Here is a 25011-nt window from a genome sequence, read left to right as displayed (position 1 = left end):
ACAGTGCTCCAAGGACAAAAAGTCATTCAACAGCACTAGTCAAGACTGAAGCCAATGTGAAGATGCTGGACTTTAGCGCTGTGTACGGGTGTAGTAACGAGCAAACAAAGAAAACAAAGCACAAATGCATAACATTTCAAAGGTAAGATTAAGAAGGGGAGAAGGGGGTGTGTTTCAGGACACGGATTAGATCAAATTTAACAGGGAGGGAGATAATACATTTCTATGCACACAAACACATGATCTTTGTCGGCAATGCCCGTGCGATCACTTATCCATCGATGTAGAAAAGTAATTAAAAAATATATTTGTATACTGACCACTGGGAAAACGCCCGATCATAGATATATGTATATATATGCGTATTTATCTCTGGCTCTGGGTGGCCAGTCCTCCACTACACCTTGGTTCCACAATCATTTCTAAGGAGTGCTACCCTGTACTAAAATGGCGGCTCTATTGACGCATTCCATCTAATAGACAGCAACAGGGTAAGCGGCATCTAATGTAAATATATATACTAGTCAATCACCACTGTTTTTGAGTTCAATAAGAAAAATCTAATCTGTGATGCTAAAGTCATTTACTTGAGTGAGTCGTCTACTGTAACCATTTCCACAGGGTAGAGTTTAATCCCAGACAGATCAGCAGAGTTCATGTTAACCCTGTATACAAACACAAACAATTAAATTTTACTTACAAGTGCACAATATACTGTTTCAAAGCAAATTCACAGAAAAATCATAATGTTTATTTTATTAATCATGATGGGTGCTTTTGACTATATATACAATTGAAGTCAGAATTATTTGCCTTCTTGAATTATTAGCCCCCCTGTATATTTACTCCCAATTACTGTTGAACAGAAAGAAGATTTGTTCATAAAATAAACATAATATTTTAATAGCTAATTTTTATCTTTATCATGATGACATAATGTGCATAATATATTACTAGATATTTTTCAAGATACTAGTTCTCAGCTTGAAGTGACATTTAAAGATTAATTAGGCAAGTTAGAGTAATTAAACAAGTCATTGTATAACAATGGTCTGTTCTGTAGAAAACAATGCTTAACAGGGCTAATATTAATAATATTGAAAAAAAAAATTCTTAATTAAAAACTGCTTTTATTCTTGCTGAAATAATACAAAAAATAAGACTTTCTCCAGAAGAAAACTTTTTATAGGAAATACTGTAGGAAATATTGCTCGGTTAAACATAATTTGTGAAATATTTGAAAAGAAAAATCATAGGAGAGGTAATCATTTTGACTTCAAATGCATCTATATTTATTATTAGCCCCCCTGTTTATTTTTCTTTTCCTATTTCTGCTTAACGGAGAGAGTTTTTCAACACATTTCTAAACATAATAGTTTTAATAACTCATTTCTAATAACTGATTTATTTTATCTTTGCCATGATGACAGTAAATAATATCTGACTTGATATTTTTCTAGACACTTCTATACAGCTTAACCTCTTAAGGCCCAAGGTGTTTTTTTACATGCATTTTTTATTTCTCTTTGCTATTTGGGCTTATTAGAACCTAATTAGAATAAAAAGTATCATCTTTTGAAACGATGTGCTTTTAGAGAAAAATTATGTCCATATATGTGGACTCGAGGTCCGAATTTACATAAAACTCTTTTTCCTGAATTTTTTAATGCATATTTAACTTAGACATTTATTTTTTTTAACTTGCTTTGACTATCAGAGAGTAAAAACAATTTTTTTCCCATTTTAGACAGTTAAAAATAGTGTTTGGGACATTTCATATGCTGCTAAACTGTTGCAGGATGACGCTGTATGTCTGTAACAAAATATAAAACATTCAAAGTATTTTAAAAAGCCACTTAAGAGCTAAATGTGCTGTCCACGTATGTGGACACTCAAGCCCTAGGAGGTTGAAGTGACATTTAAAGGCTTAACTAGGTTAATTAGGTTAACTAAGCAGGTTAGGGTATAAGCAAGTCATTGTATAACAATGGTTTGTTCTGTAGCCTGTCGAAAAAAAAAATTAGCTTAAAGGGTCTAATAATTTTGACCCTAAAATGACTTTTAAAATATTAAAAACTGCTTTTATTCTATCCAAAATAAGACAAATAAGACTTTCTTCAGAAGAAAAATATCAGACATACTGTGAAAATGTCCTTGCTCTGTTAAACACCATTTGGGAATTATTTAAAAAGAAAAAAGAAAAATCAAAGGGGGGGGGCTAATAATTCTGACTTCAACTGTATGTATATCAGGATTGAAAGATATAAAAAAACCTCAAAGATATGCATTTGTCATTGACAATGAGTTTGAAATGTTGTCATTTGAATGACACAATATGCTAACTTATAAATATGAAACATATAAATAATGAAGGAAAATAAACATCCCAGCCATCACCCACTGACCTACCTGTTAGGATCCTGCAGCATTTCCACAGCTTCCTTTAGCTGATTGATCATATTGACTTTTGCCCTGTTATACCCAGTCGGGGACAGGAACAGGAAAAACAGATAGTCATAAAAACAGGAAGAAAAAGATCAGATGATAAAAATAAGAAGATAAACATACGTTTGTTCTGAAGCCCAATTAGTATCTTCCTCTATCCTGAGGGGCTCGTCGAAGTCAGCACCTCGACCCTTCAAACACATACACACAATCAACTCCAGCAGCAAACTCTGTCATGTGACTGCAGAGAAAAGGCCTGATTTGCTAGAATTAAAAATCAACCTCATTCACCCACGCCTGTTTGAGATGGTGACACACACACACACAGATGGGAATGAAACAGACACACACCCCTCATACGAACAATGTCCCTCTAGACGTGAATGACTTCACAAGTGAAATGCTAATGCACAAATAAACACTGTCTGTGCCAAACACATGATGCAATGAGATGTTATCAGATAAACTAACAGTTACTGGAACATAAAATGCAATGCCAAGAGAGGCTGCTGATTAATCTGACATGAAATGAACAGAAAAAGAGGAAATGGAGCTGATAAAGACAGAAAAAGATTTATACTGTATTAAAGAAGCAGACATTTAAAATACTCCAGCTGGAGCTCAATCTAGAGGTTCTAATGGTGAAAAGGCAACATTAAATAAAAATGCCATACAAAGAAAAACAGATCAAACCAGTTTCAAAGTAGATCAGCCCATAATATGCATTAAAGGAAAAAAAATTAATCTTTAAACCTATAATGAATGTCTAGAGTCACAGGCCTCTTTTATATCAGGTTTTCAACTTGCGGCCTCAGCAAAGTTTATCTGTGGGAACTTTATCTGTAGGTGACTTAGTTCCTCAAACCAATAATAGGATGTTTCCTTTAACCAAAAAAAAACTTAATTTGCTCTTAATTTACTGACCCTCAGGCCATCCAAATCTAAGCGACCTTAGATTTTAGTATCTAAAAAATGACCCATAAAATAAAATAAATAAATTAAAAACATGGCATATTGCTGGCTCCTGATGCACATTAGTCTTATGAATCAAAAGGATTAGTCTGCTCAAGAAAATAAACATTATATGTAAAGTGATTACCTGTTTATGCACCAACTAGTCACTTAACCACCAAATATATCAATGATACATCCAGAGCTTTTTTATTATTTATTATTTTTTTACTCACAAAGTGCAAGCATCCATTGACTTTATAAACAGTTTCAGCTAAAAATCTTATTTGTTGTTTTTAAATAGCCAGAGAGTGAGTAAAACATCTACAAATGTTTTGTTTTTGGGTAAACTTTTGCTTTAAAATAATATAAACATGAAAACATAAGTATTACAATATTACAATCAAAAGTACAGATGTATAATAATAATAATAATAATAATAATAATAATATCATCATAACACTATGCTTTGAAAAGAAAAAAAATGGATTTCACCTTCTCTAGGAAAACCTGGATATATAAGGTAAATAGGTATACTATTCAGGATACATTTTAAGTAAAACACATTTTCAAAAATCCATCTCACAGATCATTTTCCATTCACAATAATCAGGAATCAGTTATAAGAAAAATGTGAAATTTGGGATCTAATAATAATGTTGGGGGAAACGGAGGCCCTGGTGCCAGTTACGGTGCCAATTTGGAACCATTCTGTACTGTATTTTTTAAACAGAAGGACAATGTCAAAATTACTTGGAAAATTACCCAAATCTGCTGGTGCAGCATAGACTAATGTACACACCATCAGGTCTAGTTTTCAAAACAACAACAACAACAACGACTTAATCTGACTTACTAGCCAGTCATGGTCACCAATAGTATGGCTATAGAAGTTATAGTATCACTGGAGTCATGATCAATGATAGTAAACATGGTTTCCCATGTTGATAGTACACAAACTGGCCATAAAATGTATTAGAAGACCCTATTACCAATTTTTAAGGTTTAGTTTTACTTTTCACCCACCCTATTGTAGTCAAAGGATAACAGTGTAAAGAAGAAGTAAAACAGGAAAATGTGCATGAAACCAATCTAAACACACCTGGGAGGAGTAAAACAACCTTATATATAAACACTTGACATCTCACACACTATGAAAAATAACAATGAACACACTTACTTTGATATAGTTGACGAATGGTGAGCTAAGGGCAGAATCTCGATAACTTAAATGATCCTTTAGAGATTCAGAAGAACTTCTGTCTCCTACAGAATACATAAAATATGGGTACAATTACACACAATCTGTAAACTAACAACCACAAACCACAGTAAATCACATTGCATGATCAATTGAATATCCTTCTCCTATAAATGTTGTGTATGAAAGGAAAACTCCAACAAATGCATGTAAGTTTAGATGCAAAAACTGTCAATGCCTTTTCAGCACTATTTTTTGACAGCATGTCATTAATAAATCCTGACACCAGTTTAATTCAATAAATCCTGATACAAAAAACCTGCACTGATATGATATTAGATCCGTTTAAAAATATCTAGAATATTCACAGGGGTGGATTTAACCAATAAGCAAGGTAAGCAGGAAATCTGGGGGCCCCAATAAATATCTAGAAGTATAAATTATACCATAAACTATTTAACATCGTTTTCTACTATATTTTGTATGGTGAGAGTTAAATAAATACGATTTTTAACATAATTAAATATTATTTAAAGGGCACCTATGGTGAAAAATCTACTTTTCAAACTGTTTGGACCGAAGTGTGTGTAAGTATAAACTGTTTATTTTACAACATAAAAACGAGGGACCAATTGGAGCGGTTTTCAGATCGACTGAAACTTTACGTAGGAGTGCGGTCCCCCCGCCCACCAATATTGATTGACAGCTGCACGTATTAACATGTCTCCGTAGTAATGCATATAATCATATCAACCAGGACAGGACGAGCGCAAATCAACTGGGAATAAAAGGTGTGTTCAGTTCGCTAGGATCATCAATCATCATCAAACGTGATCAAGAGTGAGTTTTACAAGATTTAAAATGTTTTAAAACAGAGCATGTGTGTAATGAATTACAGCGATTCACATCAGATTCACTTAATCAGCACAGCCACGTGTCAGAACAATTATAAAAGAAGACGCTTCGCGGTTTGTGGACGTTAAATCGGGTTTATTTTGTACAATAACATAACAGATATCCATACAGCAGTGGATATTACCAGTATCATGTCACATATGCGTGCAAAACGAGTGCAAAGCTTAACGTGCTGTCTCTCTCTCTGTGTGTGTGTGTCTGCGCTATGTGTGTGTGTGTGTGTGTGTGTGTGTGTGTGTGTCTACACTATGTGTGTGTGTGTGTGTGTGTGTGTGTGTGTGTCTGCGCTATGTGTGTGTATGTGTCAACAACCTTTTCCCAGCTATAATACAGACACTTCAAACAGCTATAATAAATAATCTGATGGGTGTTTTGAGCTGAAAATTTAAAGACACATTCTGGGGTCACAAAAGACTTATATTAAATATGAAAAAAGGGGTAACCTAGGTGCCCTTTAATATACAATTAAATATAATAATATTATTATAATAAAAATTATTACAAAATTAAATATGCATCATGAAGCAGTCCAGCAGTCAAATTTATTAAATATATACACATTTAAATATATATATTGCTTGCATTAATTTAAAATGTCGAAAAGAAGATTGAGTGATATAAAAAAAACAGCAATATAAATAAATATAACATAAAAGTAGAAAGGGTGCATTTCAGGACTTGAGCCCTTTGGTTGGAATTGCTTAGGGCCCCAAAAATCACAAAATCCGCCCCTGAATATTCACTATAGCATCAGTCAATATTCAAGTGAAAAGTATTTCTTAATATTAAGAAATAGTACATTTAAAACATGTGTTTCTGAACTTTGCTCATTTAATGCACAATCAAAACGGTGATCTATTTTAATGACAAAAACTCCTTTATGTGCATTTTCCTCCTGGGCACCAATAAATATAATGTCCCAACTAAGTCAAAAATTACTGTTATTACTATACGTTTAGGGTATAGTACCATACCTGTCAAGTATATACAGGTATAGTATATAATGTAAAATGTAGTCAAGTATATACAGGTATAGTATATCATGTAAAATGTAGTCAAGTATATACAGGTATAGTATATCATGTAAAATGTAGTCAAGTATATAATGTAGTGAACACCAGGACCACACACACATTTTCTTTCTTCCTGCAGTGTTCTCAGCTTTCATCTCCTCCTTCATTAATTCTCCTTATGTGCTGACACTCACTTCCCAGCTAGTATCCACACTTCCTGTCAGGGACCCTCCCCTTTACTTAACCTGGGTTTCTCTCTCTCTCTTCCTTTCTGTCTCACTCACTCACTCACTCACTCACACGTCTATATTATCACTGTGATGTTGTGTCAGCCAAGTAAGAGGATGTTTTCTTTACAGGCTTATCCTGTGTAACACATGAGGGTGTATGTGTGTGTGTTTTTGTGCGTGTGAGCAGCACCTGTCAGGCCGCTGATGTGTTCACTAGAGTCGTCTTTACTCAAGCCCTCCTCCTCTGTGATGTTGGTCATGGGCACATTCAAGCTGAGACTGTCTTCATCGGATGGCTGCATTGCAGAAACACAACATCTAAATATACGCACTGTTTAAAAGGTGTAAATGTTCGAAAATAAAGTATGTAAGGGATAAAGTATGAGTGAAGCAGAGGATCAATGTATAAGCCTGAAAGATCTTTTTCTATAATAACAAATGCCTGGGTGTACTTTATCACAATTATAACATAGCCTACTTGACACAAAATATAAACATTTGACAAAAAAACACTGCTCTGAGACATAAGAGTTTATTACTTCTTTAGAGGCACCGCTGACAGAAACGGCTAATTGGTGCATACACTAACCTGTGTGTTATTCAGTCACATGATGGCACCAAATCCAAAAACAGCAACATGACAGACAAGCATATAAATATGGATGCGAACAGTATTCACTAATGGATGAGATGTTTCGAAGTACCCTGATGAGTCTGTGTTATTTGTTTCGGAAGTTGTTATCTGGAATATCAAACCTTGGAATGTTTAGACTGAGCATTAAGATTCATATTCCAGAAAGCCATGCAATAATAAATAATAAAAAGTATTTTTTTTTAACAATAACTTCAGTAACTTCTGTAACTATGCTGTACTTTTGATGTTAGTAGATGCATTAACTAATTTTACTGAGGACTTACTGAATTGTGTAAATCTTTGTACTTCATACATTTTTAGCAAATTAGGTTTGAAATCTATTTCCTCTGAACATTTATTTTTAATAAATCAATACGCTAAAATATTGAATTATTTTTGTTATTATACATTTAAATAAAAAAGGATATTCATTGTCACTTGTAACAGTCACGAATTATAGGTTTAGATAAAATCTGTTGTTTAGTGTTTACAATTAATAATTAAAATGATCAAGTATTGAAATAAAAGGGAAATCAGAATAGCTGCAAACAAACAAACAAAAAAGAAATAATACTGATTTGCTAATTAAGCAATGCATCCTGGGAGATTCAACTCATAAATTCCTAAATTCTTTTTCCAAAATTCCTTTAGATATGTTTTACTTAGGTTCAGATTATATAAAAAGAACTGACATAAAATTATTGTTTGCTTATCATTTCCCAGTCTAGTTGCCTGTTTATAGTTAAGTAGCCTTTTTTGCAGCTTATATCAAACTTTTGATAATACAGTATATTGTGATAAAAGCTTCACCAATTATCGCAACAAGATTTTTTTAACCAATTAGTTAAAATCAACCAAAACCAACGCTCTCTTATGGCAATTTGTATCTTTTTGATTTAGTGGCTTATTCGTATGAATTCCTATGATCTAATTCGTACAATTTAGTAAGATTTGCTCATCCCCCAATGATGGTTGGGTTTAGGGGTGGAGTTGGGTGCCACACCTCCTTTTAAAAATTGTACATTTTCATACGACTAAACTCGTACAAGTTTGTACAAATTGTACAAAACACTAAACTGAAAAAACGTAAAATAGTTATGTTTCCTTGTGAGATCAGGCTGACCAAAACATACTAATAGACTGTACTGTTAATATTATTATTGTTATTATTATTATTATTGTTATTCTTATTACTGTCATTATTATTACTGTTATTATTATTATTATTGTTGTTGTTGTTATTATTAATAATAATTATAACTTTATTATAAGTATACTTTAATAAATATGTAATTATCATCTCAGCTATGAAACAATATATTTCTAGCATCAAATAGCATATCTAATCACACAGTAAAAAAATAAATGCATTGCATTGTGCAACACACTGCACTAAAAGCCATTAAAGCTAATGTTTAAAGCATAAAAGTTAATGTTTAACAAACAGATATTTTGAGCGGGATTTTGGACCAGTGTGATTTCACTATGGGTGGGGCTTAACTACAAAGAAACCAATCACAGATGTACTGCCCCGTTCAGACATCTGGACAATGAATTACAAACACAACTGCCATGTCAATGACACTGTGCATGCTACATGATGTCAGCAAGATACCAGCTATCAAACCTTTGTCCATAAAATCTGTTCATGAAATCATTTGTCCATGATCTCAGTTCTACGAGAGTTTCTTTTTATTAACTGCAGCCCAGTCATAGCAACATGCCTTTAATAGTGTTAACAATAAAATTTGTGCACACTGATGAAAAACTGTACTGCAGATTTAAAAGCAATGCACGAAAATAGTTATGAAAATATGCCAAGAACATAGACAAGATGGTTGAGATCTTCTCTAAAACACACACACACACACTGACCTCTGTAGCAGAAAGTCGTTTGTCTCCATTGTCACTGCCCACTCCAGAGTCACTGTCAAGTTTCTTGTGCTGATCGATGTCCTCAGTGCTGACACAGAAGGAAAATTAAAAGTTAACAAGGGTTGCAGAGGACAGATAGAAAGAGAAGAGCAGCCTGTGTCTTTCAGTCTCTTTCTTTCTCTCTCTCTTTCTCCATCAAGAGTGACCCCCTGCAGTCTATTAAAAGATTTCTCGTGGGATAAGGATAATAATGACAGCCAACACACATACACACATGACCTGAATTTCTTTCTTTTCTTTTTTTCTTTAATCTCCTCACTGAATTCTACATTCTTATCTTTTAATATACACATCCAGTGGTGTACAATTTGGCAAGAAAAACTTAATATGCAAGCATTATGTACAAAAGTATTATTGCAAATTCAAAACGTAGAAATATTTAATATCTCAATGATATAAGGCTGATGTCCACTTCTCACTGTAATCATATTTTTGTAATATAATTGAAAAGAAAAATAGAATAGACAAATAAAACTCTTTTTAAAAACATTTTAATTTCTAGCAGTTTCTAAACAACTTCTTTTTGTATAAATTGAATTGAACAGAAAGTTTTTTCTAAAATGGAAACTTACAGGGATCAAACGGAGTTGTATTAGCAACATTTTAAACAGAGTATATACAAGAATCAGAGAGTGAAACCTTTTAAGACCTTTTTTTAAACTCTTTCCATACATTTTCAGACCTTATAAACACAATTTTCAACCAGAAACACTGGCAAAATTTTAACTTACAGTATATTTACTAAATATTAATGTAAGAAATTAATCCAAAACTAAAACATTATTTATATACCGAGTACAGATCTATTAAATCTGGCTAAATCAGCAGGTTGGCGCATATAGAACTGCAGAAATTATGGTCTTGCCTTGGTTACTGCAGTAAACAAAGCAGCATGAGGTCAAAACTAGCAGGATTTCATTGCTTTCATAAACTATACAGCATCCTGATATTTGCAGATTTAATTCAGGCAAACTTTAGCAAACAACCACACATTGCATAATCAAAAATTATGTCAAATTTAATACCTTGCAAAATAGCATTTATGACTTTTAAATTTAAATTTCTCTAAAGGCTAATCAACTTTTAATACTTTTTAAGACCCTGCAGGCACCCTGTTAAAGTTTGAAAATACAACTTTGTAAAAGTCTAGTATGGTGGGAGAAAGCGCTTAACATGCTGCTATTCAAGAAAACATATGCAATGACAAAACGCATCAGCAAACTAATAAAAGATCTTCATCCATTTGAAAGCACACATGACACATGTCCTTACAACGCAAACACACAAAAATGTGCTGCATTTTACAACACAAACAAATTAATGAAATGCGCTGCATTTTCTCAAAGTGCAATTGATAAAAATGTGCTGCGTTTTCTTACAACACTTGAAAAAACATCGGAACACAACAAAAATGTTTCAAGCGGACCCAAAAATGTGACAGACACCGCTGTGCCGTGATTATTGCTCAGTGAAGTTGTAGGTCATCTTTGAAAGGTGAGTTTTTTGCTTATCCTGACACATCCTGATTCTCTTGGCTTTTGTATTTTATTAGCCTAAATAATGTAACCTAAATAGCTGGGTCTGTTACGTCTTAGGGTCCTCTTGAAACATTTTCGTTGTGTTCCGTGCTATTTGCAAGTGTTGTGAGTGTTAATTTGTTTAATTTGTTAATTTGTAATTAGTTAGTTGTAATTAATTTGTAATTAGCTTGTAATTAGTTAATTTGTTTGTGTTGTGAGAAAATGTAGCACGTTTAAAAAAAAAAACAGTTTTTGCAGCACGTGTGCAGTCAAACGAATGAAGATCTTTTCTTAATTTGCTGGCGTTTTTTGTAATTGCATGCGTTTTCTTAAATTACAGCACGTTAAGCTCTCTTGGCCAGCATATTCTAGGCTTCTTTTGAATTTCCGTTCATTTTAAGCACTTTGATACTTGTTTTTATTTCATAAAAAATACCCAAACACTTTAATATAGAAAATACTTCTAATGAAACTTTTGAAAAAACTGATGCTCTTCTTTGACAGTTTTGTCTTGTTTTCCAGTGCAGATGTGTTAAGATTGATAAGATACTTTTACTTGCAAAGCAAAATTGTGTCTTTTTTCTGTAACAATTATTGAAATCTAATTGAGTTTATAATATACAAATTACAAATGGGCTACTGGCCTTTAAACATAAAGGTACAGTTCACCCAAAAATGAAACTTTTTCCATCACACCCTCTAGTTATTCTTAACCAGCTTGGGTTTCATTCTTCTGTTGAACACCAGCGATATTCTAAAAAATGTTGGAATCCCTAGTAGCCCTAGTAACCCTAACCCTAACCACTTGAGGCCAAGGAAATGCTGAGCAAATGATCATTTTTGGGTGAAAAATCCCTTTAATGCAATCAGAAAATTAATGTTCATTTCCCACTGACAAATGTGTACTTTGTTCGCTCAACTTTTTTCAGTTTCTGAAAAAATCTTTTATGTTACGGTTTGTACCGACCTCCCATTGCTGGGTCGTGTCAAGCTGAGGGTGTCAGTGACAGGAAGGTACAGGGCATCAGCCATCTTGTCACTCCGGCATGCCTCCATGGCGAGGTATTTAAATATATGAATCTTGCCCTTCATACAGATCTGAAAGCAGCAAAAAATAATGCCAGAAGCAATTGTGTGAGAGAACTATGAAATGAAACATATTTGAGTGTGTTTGTGTGTGTGTGGGGGTGTGTGTGTGTGTGTGTGTGTGTGTGTGTGTGTGTGTGTGCGTGTGTGTGCGTGTGTGTGTGTGTGTGCGTGTGCGTGTGTGTTACTGTACCTGTGCAGGAGGACTCTGAAGTGGATTGTTCTCCAGCTGTAGTGATTGGAGCTGGGTCATTTTTCGATAGCAGACAGGAATAGTAGAAACTTTATTACAGCAGAAATCAAACTTGACCAGAGGTAGATCTGCCAAATCTAAAACACACAAACACAAACTTACTAAACCACATTAAACTGAATCCATTTCAAAACAGAGGGGGCTGTCAGTAGTTTAAAACAGGAGGGAAACAGGAAACATCTGCAAACATCAGCTCATGAGATGTAAAAAGTAGACAGTGTTTAGAAAGTTGATACAGAAAAGAGGATATTATTTTAAATATAAAAAACATCAGATGCATTAAATATTAGAGTTTTTTAGTTTTTCTTCAAGAAAGCAAAGGAAAGTAAAAGCAAGAAAACGTACTGGAAAATTAATCTCAATTCTAAATATAAACTTAAGAGCAGACAAAGTTGCATTAGCAACAATTCACAAAAAGATTTTAAATGTTGTAGCTGTCATGGATTGGTCAGGCTCTCACGACCCCCACTCACGAAGATCACCATCACCTGACTTCTAATGAGCACACAGCTGCATCACATTCACGAGCACCAGATAAAAGCACAGCACTCCAGTCGCTCATTGTCCGGGCTCGTCTCGACGAAAGCGGACAACTGAGCGACCACTCAGCGTAGTCATCCTTAGCTAAAACAAACGATTTACTTACCTGTTCTCTTTGTATTCCTCCTAGTCTTCCTGGTCCTCCCGAATCGTCCTGTCTTCCAGTCCTTCCAAGTCTGTGTCATCCTCTGTCAGCTGTATCTGGTGTGTGCTGTCCATCCTCGTGTATTCCTGTTACCCAGCCACGGAGGAAAAGACCCCAACATCATTCCTGATCCTCCTGGCTATCCTTCATGTGCTCCTTGTTGTCATTTAATAAACACCCTAACGTTTCCTTACCTCTGTCTCCTGTCCGCTTCATAACAGAAGCCCGGACCTATAACGACGACAACATGAGCACCCCCGATCACCTTCAAGAGCTGGTGGACCAGTTGAAGCGGATTCTACAGCCACCAGCTCCACTTTCCAACGCACCACCAGCACCGAGCACTTCCGCCTCCACAGTTTCTTCTTCGGCCCTTCCTTCCAGTCCCATGGCCCGACCAGCGCCCTACTCAGGCGGAGCGGGGGAGTGCAATGGTTTTCTGTTACAATGTTCCCTCATATTCGAAATGCAACCTTCTCTATATCCCACAGATAAGTCGAAGATCGCCTACATCGTATCTCTACTCTCTGGACCTGCACTTAAATGGGCTGAGACGATCTGGAACCAAGCCGGGCCGGTCATGAATTCCATCACTACCTTCACGGAGTATTTCAAAGAGGTGTTTGGACGTTCTGATGGGGAAGTAGCCGCTGGAGAGCAGCTGTATCATCTAAAGCAAGGTACTCTATCTACACAGGAATATGCTCTCAGGTTTCGCACTCTAGCAGCTGCAAGTGGATGGAATGAGAGATCGTTGTTGACCACGTACCGGCTCGGCTTGGAACCCACTCTCCGAATCCAACTGGCCACATTAGATGATACAATGGGTCTGGAGAGATTCATCCAACATTCTCTCCGATGTTCCGATCGTCTCCGTTCCTATCAACAGGACACCATCACCCCCTCGTCTGCACTCCTCCAATCGCCTGAGTCAACAGCCTCTCCAGAACCAGAACCCATGATAATAGAGTCTGGAAGACTGACATCAGCGGAACGACAGAGGAGGCTGACCCGGGGTCTGTGTCTATACTGCGGTGTCAGTGGACACACCCGTATGGAGTGTCCCCTTCGTCCCATTCGGACTTCAGTGAGTGTATTCAGTACGAATATTGAACAATGTAAACCACTTACTACCACCGTACAAATAACTACTGCCTCTATTTCTCTCCTTGTCACAGCCCTCATCGACTCCGGGTCAGCAGGGAACTTCATCTCCCAATCCCTCTGTCGTCAACTCCACCTCCGTACTGAGGCGTCCTCGCATATATACCAGATACAACCGATAACCCAGTGCACTCGATCTTCGACCCGTATCCATCGACAATGCGAAGACATCCTTCTTCAAGTGGGGTTGTTACATCAAGAGAGGATTCAATTTCTGGTTCTGGAGGGTGCAAATATGGACATCATTCTAGGGCGCCCGTGGCTGGTGAAGCACGATCCCATCATCTCTTGGGGCACAGGAGAGATAAAGAAATGGGGATCTGGATGTACACCTGCCTGTTTTCCAAATCTCCCTCTTCAAGGTCGGAACCCCATTTCTTTGTTTGCAACATCGGTCGAGAGCCCTCCTGAGAAGCAGTCTATCCACATTCCTAAGGAGTACAGCTCCTTTCATGATGTCTTCTGCCCCAAGAGAGCTTCCCAGCTACCGCCGCATCGGCCATGGGACTGCGCGATCGACCTAGTTCCAGATGCCCAGTTGCCAAGAGGTAGGATCTACCCGCTCTCGCTTCCAGAGAATCAGGCAATGGAAGATTACATAAGGGAGGCTCTGAGTCAGGGGTACATACGTCACTCAAAATCACCAGCCGCCTCAAGCTTCTTCTTTGTGGCCAAGAAGGACGGAGGGCTGCGTCCATGCATCGACTACAGGGTCCTAAATAACGGTACAGTAAAATACCGATATCCCCTTCCTCTGGTACCAGCCGCTTTGGAACAGCTCCGAGAAGCTAAAGTCTTCACTAAATTGGACCTCCGCAGCGCGTATAATCTGATAAGAATACGTGAGGGGGACCAATGGAAGACAGCATTCGTGACCCCTACTGGCCACTATGAATATGAGGTCATGCCTTACGGTCTGGTCAACGCCCCCTCCGTATTCCAAAACTTCATTCATGAAGTCCTCCGGGAGTTTCTTCACCACTGTGTAATAGTGTACATAGATGACATCCTCATTTACTCCCGGAGTGAGGCCGAACATCGCCAACACGTTGCGGAGGTCCTACACACATTGAGAGAACATCACCTCTACCTCAAAGCGGAGAAATGCTCATTCCACCAGAAGTCGATTCATTTCTTGGGATACATCATTGACCAAACCGGTATACGTATGGATGGGAAGAAAATTGAGGCTGTTCTATCCTGGTCAGAACCCACTTCCATTAAGGAGCTCCAGAGGTTTCTTGGGTTTGCTAACTTTTATAGACGGTTTATCAAGGACTACAGCAGGATTACATCACCTCTCACTAATCTCCTCAAGGGTAAACCCAAAGGACTGGAGTGGACCAAAGAAGCAGTCGCAGCCTTCCGCCTTCTTAAGAAGGAGTTCACAAGGGCCCCACTCCTGACTCATCCTGACCCAAATCTTCCTTTCGTGGTGGAAGTGGACGCATCCACCACCGGCGTCGGGGCAGTATTATCTCAACATCATGATACACCGCCCCGACTGCATCCCTGTGCCTATTTCTCTCGGAAGTTGAGCCCGGCGGAGCAGAATTACAGCATAGGAGACAGGGAGCTTCTAGCAATCAAGCTAGCCTTGGAGGAGTGGCGTCACTGGTTGGAGGGAGCCAAACATCCGTTCCAGGTGATCACAGATCACAAAAACCTCCAATACATCAAAGAGGCCAAGAGACTATGTCCACGTCAAGCCAGATGGTCACTTTTCTTCTCACGTTTTGATTTCTCCATTTCCTATCGTCCAGGACCCAAGAATCTAAGAGCAGACGCTCTCTCTCGTTTACACGAGCATCACGATCATGAAGAACTCCCAACGAAGATTCTTCCCGAACACATCTCCATTTGTCCGATCACCTGGAACGCTCCTCCAGTCGTTGCCACTCCGGAAGCCCCTGCTCCGCCGGGATGCCCTCCTCATCGGCAGTTCATACCACCTGAACACCGGGTAGATCTGATCCACTCCTTACATACCTCGCTAGGCACTGGACATCCAGGGATCAACAATACTCTCTCGCTAGTATCCCAACGATTCTGGTGGCCAAACATGGCAAGGGATGTGAGGCAATATGTTCAGGGCTGTAAGGACTGTGCCCAATCCAAGAGCCCACGTCATCTACCCGCTGGAAAGCTCCATCCCTTGCCGATTCCGAACCGTCCCTGGTCACACCTAGGAGTGGACTTTATCACTGACCTCCCTTCGTCAGAAGGTAATACCTGTATTCTAGTCATAGTAGATAGATTCTCAAAGTTTGTCAAACTAATCCCTCTGAAAGGTCTTCCCACAGCCTTTGAAACTGCCGACAATATCTTTAATCAAGTCTTCAGGTCATTTGGTATTCCAGAAGATATTGTGTCGGACAGAGGTCCACAGTTCATCTCACGTCTATGGAAAGCCTTCTTCAAGCTCCTAGGTGTGGCCGTCAGCCTCTCTTCTGGATATCATCCCCAAACCAACGGGCAGACAGAGAGGAAGATTCAGGAGGTGGGACGGTTCCTGAGGACCTTCTGCAGTGGTCACCAGAACTCCTGGAGCCAGTATTTGGGCTGGGCAGAATATGCCCAAAATTCACTGCGGCAACCCTCCACCGGACTCACGCCATTCCAGTGCGTCCTGGGCTTCCAACCACCGCTCTTTCCCTGGGATGGCGAACCATCTGATGTCCCCGCAGTGGATCACTGGTTCCGGGAGAGCGAGAGAGTCTGGGACGAGGCTCATCAACATCTGCAGAGGGCAGTCCGTCGAAGCAAGGTAACCGCCGATAGGAGAAGGTCTGAAGAACCCAGATACACACCCGGACAAAAGGTGTGGCTATCCACCCGGGGACTTACGCATGCGACTGCCCTCTCGCAAGTTAAGTCCCCGATTTGTTGGTCCCTTCACCATCGTGGAACAGGTTAACCCCGTCACCTACAAACTACAATTACCCTCTCACTACCGTATTCACCCTACATTCCACGTATCACTCCTGAAACCCTATCACGATCCTGTTCTTCCCTCCACAGAGCCTGACCACGAAGAGGAACCCCCTCCTCCACTGCTCCTAGAAGAAGGAGCCGTCTACGCAGTGAAGGAGATCTTGCGTTCCCGACGTCGTGGTGGCCAGTTGGAGTACCTGGTGGACTGGGAAGGGTACGGCCCCGAAGAAAGGACATGGGTTCCCAGAGCTGATATTCTCGATCCTAGTCTCATGGTGGAGTTTCATGAGAGCCACCCTGAGTTCCCAGCGCCTAGAGGCAGAGGGAGACCACCACGGCGTCGGAGGTGTCGGCCCTCAGGAGCGGGCCCTGGGGAGGGGGGTACTGTCATGGATTGGTCAGGCTCTCACGACCCCCACTCACGAAGATCACCATCACCTGACTTCTAATGAGCACACAGCTGCATCACATTCACGAGCACCAGATAAAAGCACAGCACTCCAGTCGCTCATTGTCCGGGCTCGTCTCGACGAAAGCGGACAACTGAGCGACCACTCAGCGTAGTCATCCTTAGCTAAAACAAACGATTTACTTACCTGTTCTCTTTGTATTCCTCCTAGTCTTCCTGGTCCTCCCGAATCGTCCTGTCTTCCAGTCCTTCCAAGTCTGTGTCATCCTCTGTCAGCTGTATCTGGTGTGTGCTGTCCATCCTCGTGTATTCCTGTTACCCAGCCACGGAGGAAAAGACCCCAACATCATTCCTGATCCTCCTGGCTATCCTTCATGTGCTCCTTGTTGTCATTTAATAAACACCCTAACGTTTCCTTACCTCTGTCTCCTGTCCGCTTCATAACAGTAGCATTCTACTTTAATGCATATCGGGAATAAAATAGCTTAAGGTTTAAATTCTCCTCAACACAATAATATGGACATTTCTTTTACAGTATTTTCTGATTATTAAAAAAATGTAATGCTCTTCCTCAGTTTTTTGGTTTTATTTTGATGGTCGATAGAGAAATGCTTGCAGTATAACAATGTACCACAAAACAATTGTGCTACATAAAGCACTAGACTGTAGAATTTTAACAGGCATTAATGAATGCTATTCTCTAGTTCTGGGAACCAAAAGACTGAATCACTGAATCAAATTAGCAGATTTCTCAAGCAATCTTGATTAAAGCTTTACCTCCATGAGGTCATTTTGGCACTATGTGCTTGGAGAGACCATTACAGATCTCACTTTTCACAAGCTGCCAGCATAATTTAGCTAAAGAATTAGTTGAGCTGCAAAATCTCAGTCACAGATCTTTTATTGCCAAGGTAAGCTGTTGATATAACTCCATCCACATGTTCCAGACAATGCTTGGCTCCCACACTTATTTTAGCACTTACAACCCTAAACGTAATCTTGCTGATATTTAAAGAAGCACACCCACACCTTTCCTCAGAACAACTTATAATAATATATTTTCATTGGAATGATGCGTTAATGTAAGTTTATATGTCTACTTAAGTACAAAATGAGACTGATGGTTTTATTTGGCTATGTTACAATCTGTAGTTAATCTGTGGCTCCAAAATATTAAATGACACAGTCTGGGCAGTTTAATACAATATTTTTTGCATTAGATGTGAAGTATTCTAAACCTCCAAGTATCCTTCTAAAGACACTCGCTGAGTGGCATAACAGAGGGAAATCTGTGAAAAATAAATTATTAATTAAAGGAGTAGCCCACCGAGTGTTACAAATTAATCATCAATAATGTTAAAATTACAGAAGCCTTCACTAAGCCTAAAAATAGTTAGAATTATGATTGCACATTTGATATCACAATGCGTGCATCTGCAATAGTCAAATTACAGAATCTGCAATGCTAAATTGGGATTATAGTTGATCAGGACCTACATTTCAGAACAGTGCGGAGTCTTTGCAAAGTTTAATCCTTATAAAGTGAATGCTTTTTTACTTGCTTATGGTTGTAAAAGGCCTGTATACTTTTTTTATTTAACCAGGAAAAAAACATAGAGATCAAGATCTCATTTACAAGGGTAACCTAGCCAAGAGGTCCGCAACACATCTGAAAAAACAACAATAATAATAAATAAAAAGTAAAGATAATATAAAACATACAGTTTAATTATTCAGCCATCCCAAAATACATACATTTAGAAATGGACTGTTGTTGTTTGTTAAAAAGGATAAAGTGAAATGATTTGATTGGGATGAGCTCAGACATTTTTAGTTCAGACTCAACATTTCAGTTCGAACCCGGGGAACAGTCAAATGATAAGATTCACTTGAATGTTTTGGCCTTTTTGACGTATAAAGAAGGGAACTTGGGTATAAAGGCACCAGGCCTAGAAGAGCCTTGTAGACCACGGTCATCCAGTGGGTGTACCTTCTTACATTCAGAGAGGGCCACTCCACTTTGGCATACAGTTCACAATGGTGAGTTAGTCTACGACAGCCTTTAACAAACCTCAGAGTGCTCTGATAAACAGAGTTTAAAGGCTGGAGACAATTGTTTTAAGCATTCATATATAAAACATCACCATAGTCAATCAATGGTAAAAATTTTGCAGCTACCAAATGCTCACGAGCTTTAGGAGAAAAGCAGGATCCATTTCAATAGTAAAACCCAAGCTTAATTCTCAATTTGTGAACCAAATATGCTACATGTGCTTTGAAGGAAAGCTCCTGATCAAGTAAAAAGCCTAAATACTTATAGCTGGACACTAAATGTATTTGTTCACCTTGGGAAGTGGTAATTAATGGTTGGTTCTGCAAAGGGGTGGAACAATTTGTAAAAATCCTTAATTTAGATTTATCTACATTTAAAACCCATTTTAGATCCTGAAGACGAGACTGAACAATATTAAAAGCAGACTGTAAATGAACAAATGTTTTTTTCCAATCCCATGCAGCCCTAATAGCCCTAGATACCAGCACAAAACACACTCAGGAAAAAAAAAAAAATCAAATTATCCTTATCAAAAACATTGTAATACCTGACAGATTTCTGTATCTCCACTTTAAGTCCTTTCCACAAACATTTTATAAGCATTTAAAGGAACAATCTTCTCATTTTTAGAAAAATGGCTCATTTTACAAATCCCCAAGAGTTTAACAGTTGAGTTTTACCACTTTTTATTCATTCAATTGATCTCCTGGTCTGGCTTGAGCACTTTTAGCTTAGCTTAGCATACATCACTGAATCAGATTGGACCATTAGCATCTTGCTAAAAAAAATAAAATAATAAAAAAAAGTTTCAATAATTTTTCTATTTGAAGCTCGACTATTCTGTACACTGAAAAAAATGATTCTTGCCTATAATTACAATTAATAAAATAATTTAAACAAAGTTTATTTAAAAAAGATTAAAATAACTATTATTGGTAAGAATTATGCTGTCTTAACATGTATTGAATGTATATATTTAATATATTTTAAGAACATAAAAGGTGATTATATTAAGCAAATAACAATAACTTATTAGAAATTAGTAAAGTTTATGTATTATACTAGCATAAAACAGAGTAAAGCAGTTGTCACAAAATTTATTTCATTCATTCATGTAAACTGAACATAAAGGGGTTAAGCTTAAACTAATGTTAACTTTTACGTTGGATTTATGTGATTAAATTGGATGGAAAATTGACATCCAATTGAATTACATAAAGTTTAACTTTTGGGTTAAATATTTTTTTAGTTGCTTCATGCATTAGGACTGAGTAAATTTAAAGTTGCTAATTTTAGATCTAATTTTAGACTAGGAACTACAATTTTATTCTGCTGTAATAAATAATGAAATTTGCTGCTATACCCTTACTGCAGCAGGCCCAAGGATATTATGCAGCATCTGATAGCCTCACAAAAATAGCTTGAAAATTACCCAGCTCTGTAACATTGCTGCGTATATCACAGGTCTTATCCGATTCAATGCTTGACTCAGCTGACTGGATTAAAAAATGGTAAAACTGTTTAACACAGGTTAGTTGTAAAATGAGTTGTAACATTTTCAAAAAAAGAGTCGAGTGTTCATTTAAAAGTGGATAAAAGTAGAGAGATCTAATGTGACGTTCTTGTGGATGTTTTTATGTTTACGATTTTCTATGAACATTTTGAAGGGTCAAAATTCTGGTCACATGAACATTCAATGGAGGAGCAGAAAAGTCTCAGATTACATTAAAAATACATTCACTTTCATTTAGAAAATGAACAGAAATCTCTGCAATGGCACTCGTTCTGAGTGAACCAACCCTCTCTTCAACTCATGACACAGAGAGCCTGAATTTGGAGGCTGGTGTTAAGTAGAGGTCAAACAAGGGCCAGATTTCCTGTATTAGTGAAGCACCGGAGGACGCTTTGTATGGGTAATGTGATGAGTAGTGAAGTTACAGTATCAGAGACGCTGAAATCTTTTCTGCAGAGATATGGAGGGTGTAGGAGGAATACAAACTCTTCAAACAGACTCACCCTCTGGTAGGACACAGAGAAGATTGCGGTGAACATTGAGTTCCCTCAATGATATGAGCTGGACAATTTGGCGTGGAAGAGCTGTGATTTCATTGCAGCTGACATCCTGATGGGGGAAACATAGAAAAAGATTTGAGAGTTGTATATTTACCTTCTTTTCAAATACAAACTTTTTATTACACTCTCAATGGGTGCTTGTTGTACAGTATTTGAGGGGCCACTCTTCACTTTTGTACAAATTTACAGTTACTGTACAAATGAGGGCACGAAAAACAATCTACTACCACAATAACAAACAGAAAACAGAAAAAACAATCAATATTAGCTGACATAAAGCAGAGTGGATATGAGTAAAATGAAGTTGAGAATTAATGAGCTAATATGGTAATACTGTATATTAATAAAACACAAATATTTCATATATGGGACATACACAGATGTACAGCTTCCACACGCGCACACACACACACTTACCAGCTCCATGAGATTGGTGAGCTGGCCAATGCTTTCTGGAAGTGCGTTGAGTTTGTTATTGCTGGCGTTGAGCACTCGCAGAGGAAGACCACACACACATGCTGGCAGAACTGACAGCTGGTTCCGGCTACAGAAACAATGATGGAAAAAATAAAACATGTTACAGCTTTGTTCTAAAGCTACTCCTTAAGCAGAATTCATCTGGAAAACCTCATTAAAATTTGTTAAACGCAGGATTTATTGATTGATTTAATAATGAGTGAACATTTTTGGAATCAATTATAATTTGAACCTGGAACTGCACTAACTGCTTTAGAATTGCGATAAAGATATTACTTTTTTATTTAAAGGCCTAAATATTGGACAGAATATGATTTTCTAATTGAACTACCAGTTTATTAATTATAAATAATATTTGAATGATTCTGGAAGTCCGTATTTTACAGTGGTTTACTTTTTTTCTTTTCTTTTTTAATGCATTTGTGCTTTTACCTGTGACCTTCTGAGTGAGAAAACAAAAGCTTTGCCTATATTTTATTTTTGTGTGTGTAACCACATTTATCTTTTAATTAAACTACTTTCTTTTAGCCTTTTCTTAATTCAAATGATTTATATTAAAGCAAATGTAAATTTAACTTATATTAAAAAACATATGTATATTAAAAGTTATTACCATGTTAATAACACTTTTCACTACATATAGCCCTCCAAAGAAAATGATTTTCTTTTTAAAATATTAAATATGCTAGGATGACATGTTAATATACACATAGCCCTTCAATGAAAATTCTATGCTTTTACAAATCTTTCCCAATATCATAATAATATTATTATTATATAATAATATTTAACATTCAATAAATATAGAATAATGTTTCCATTTAACAAACCAAAAAATTTTCACAGTGTTTACTATAATATTGTTTCTTCTAGAGAAAATCTTATTTCTATTAGTTTGACTGGAATAAAAACAACTTTTAATAAAATTATAAAAAAAAATAATAATAAAATATATTATGGGCAAACCCTTAAGAAATATATTTTTTAAGATTGTCTACATAACAAACCAATGCTGTCCTGTAATTTGCCTAATAATACTAACTTGTCAAATCAACATAATTAACCTTGCTACACCTTTAAATTGCACTTTAAACTAAATACTAGTATCTTGCTAAATAAGTAGAAAAACGGTATGCAGTCAACATGGCAAAGAAAAAAGAAAAAGGTTATTAAAATACACTGTAAAAATATGCTGGGTTCCACACAATCAATTTGTGTTGTGACAACATGAAGGAAATAAGTTAACTAATTAGTTTTTACAAATCTAAGTGAATTGAACATAAAACAATTAAGCTGTGTCAAAAAAAACTCAAGAATTGTGTTGTTTCAGCTAATTTTAGGTAGTTTAAACAAGCAGCAAATGTCATTTTCTGAGTGTATTATGTTTAAAAATGTGTTGAAAAAATATTCTCTCCATTAAGCAACACTTGAGAAATATTTTTAAATAAACTACAATTTGATAGAATAATTTTGACTTAACTGTATATACTGTATAATTGTCACAATAAATAGAACCTTATGTGCACTATTAACTCATAAAGAAATTGCCATCCAAATATAAATGATAAACAATCTGTTTTTCTTGCTCATGCATGTGCCCTAACCTTCCTGTAACACTTCATCATTTGCCTGTATAATATTAAACAGGAAAAAGACTGACTTCAGGGAATTGTTCATGGGTTCAGGAGAAGTAATAGCAACACAAACTTTGCCTATTATAACTGGAGGATGACAGACAAACATTGTTCCACTGTGTTTGTCTATGTATATGTGCGTGTTAAAAGAGAGACCAAAGAAAAAAATACTTAAACCATTTTTACTTTCTTTTGGTGCTTCCATATTCATGACTATCTTTCCTCCATAATTTCAGCTTGATTTTCAATCTCCAGTTCACTCTTCTCAACCGTTAAAAAGCTTAGTGCTCCATTACCTTCTTACAAAGCAAATTCCACTGCTAATTAACTCAGTGTGAATTATCAGGGCTTCTGCAGGAGACATTTGGCTGGAGAGAGAAAACCCAAACAGATCGCAAATACATTTTACAGTGTGTGGATGTATTTACATTTTATAGATGTGAAGAGAAGCAGGAAGAACAACAAGACAGACGGGGAAAAAACACGCTAATAGGTTTTACTTCACTGATATGCCTCGCTTTTTGATTTTACTGTGTCTTATAATTTACTCAATGTACAGTAATGTATTATTACGGTAAGTTTGGAAGAGAATGCCAGCATATTAATCACAATATTGCTCAAAATATCAGTAAGATGTTTTTGAACATTTTGAAAAATTCTTCTAATCTCAATAAGCCAATTAATTTGATCAAAAATGCATTAAAAACAATAATATTGTGAAATATTATTACATTTTAAAATAGCTGCTGATATATTTTATGACATATATTACCGTTTTGTCAAAGCTTAATATTTAGCACCATTCCTTCAATCTTTAGTGTCATGTGATGCAGATTCAGTGCTCAAGAAGTGTTTTGTTATAATTGATGTTGAAAACAACAACAAATAATGATGTTGCCACATAATGTTTATGTTGAAACTGTTATGAACTATTATTAAATTAACTACAATCTAAATAAACAGCAATTAATTTATTTCAGGATTATATTGCATTTGAAACATAGATCATTTTAATTAATATATAATTATAATCGTTATGTCTTCACTATCTATTTTAATATATAAAATATATATTTAAATTTCTTTCGTGCTTATATATATATATATATATATATATATATATATATATATATATATATATATATATATATATATATATATACACACACATACATATATACATATATACATATACACACACACACACATATACATATATATATATATATATATATACATACATATACATATATATATATATATATATGTATAAATTAAAACTGTGACCACTTTTGATTGTGTACCACCAGATATTTTATGATAATTAATATTTTATGCTACAATGTTGTCTCTCAATAATTTATTTATTTATTTATTTATTGCTTGCTTGCTCTTTGT

At 36.5% G+C, this 25011-nt stretch overlaps 1 protein-coding gene across 4 annotated transcripts in view; it reads right to left on the bottom strand.

Moving 5' to 3' along the window:
* lrch1 (leucine-rich repeats and calponin homology (CH) domain containing 1) overlaps positions 1–25011 on the bottom strand; it is an 81380-nt gene that overhangs the window by 31565 nt on the left and 24804 nt on the right. For all 4 annotated transcript variants that reach the window (XM_056465316.1, XM_056465317.1, XM_056465315.1 and 1 more), the window contains exons 3-12: positions 21920–22046; positions 21446–21551; positions 12125–12261; positions 11813–11943; positions 9266–9353; positions 6947–7052; positions 4578–4663; positions 2569–2636; positions 2410–2472; positions 588–665 (exon numbers count right to left, since the gene is read on the bottom strand). In XM_056465316.1, coding sequence (XP_056321291.1) covers positions 588–665; positions 2410–2472; positions 2569–2636; positions 4578–4663; positions 6947–7052; positions 9266–9353; positions 11813–11943; positions 12125–12261; positions 21446–21551; positions 21920–22046 — 990 coding nt within the window. The remainder of the gene's footprint in view (positions 1–587; positions 666–2409; positions 2473–2568; positions 2637–4577; positions 4664–6946; positions 7053–9265; positions 9354–11812; positions 11944–12124; positions 12262–21445; positions 21552–21919; positions 22047–25011) is intronic.

This window comes from Danio aesculapii, chromosome 9, assembly GCF_903798145.1.
Source record: "Danio aesculapii chromosome 9, fDanAes4.1, whole genome shotgun sequence".
Classification (NCBI taxonomy): domain Eukaryota; kingdom Metazoa; phylum Chordata; class Actinopteri; order Cypriniformes; family Danionidae; genus Danio; species Danio aesculapii.
This window is presented reverse-complemented; position numbering and strand designations above follow the sequence as displayed.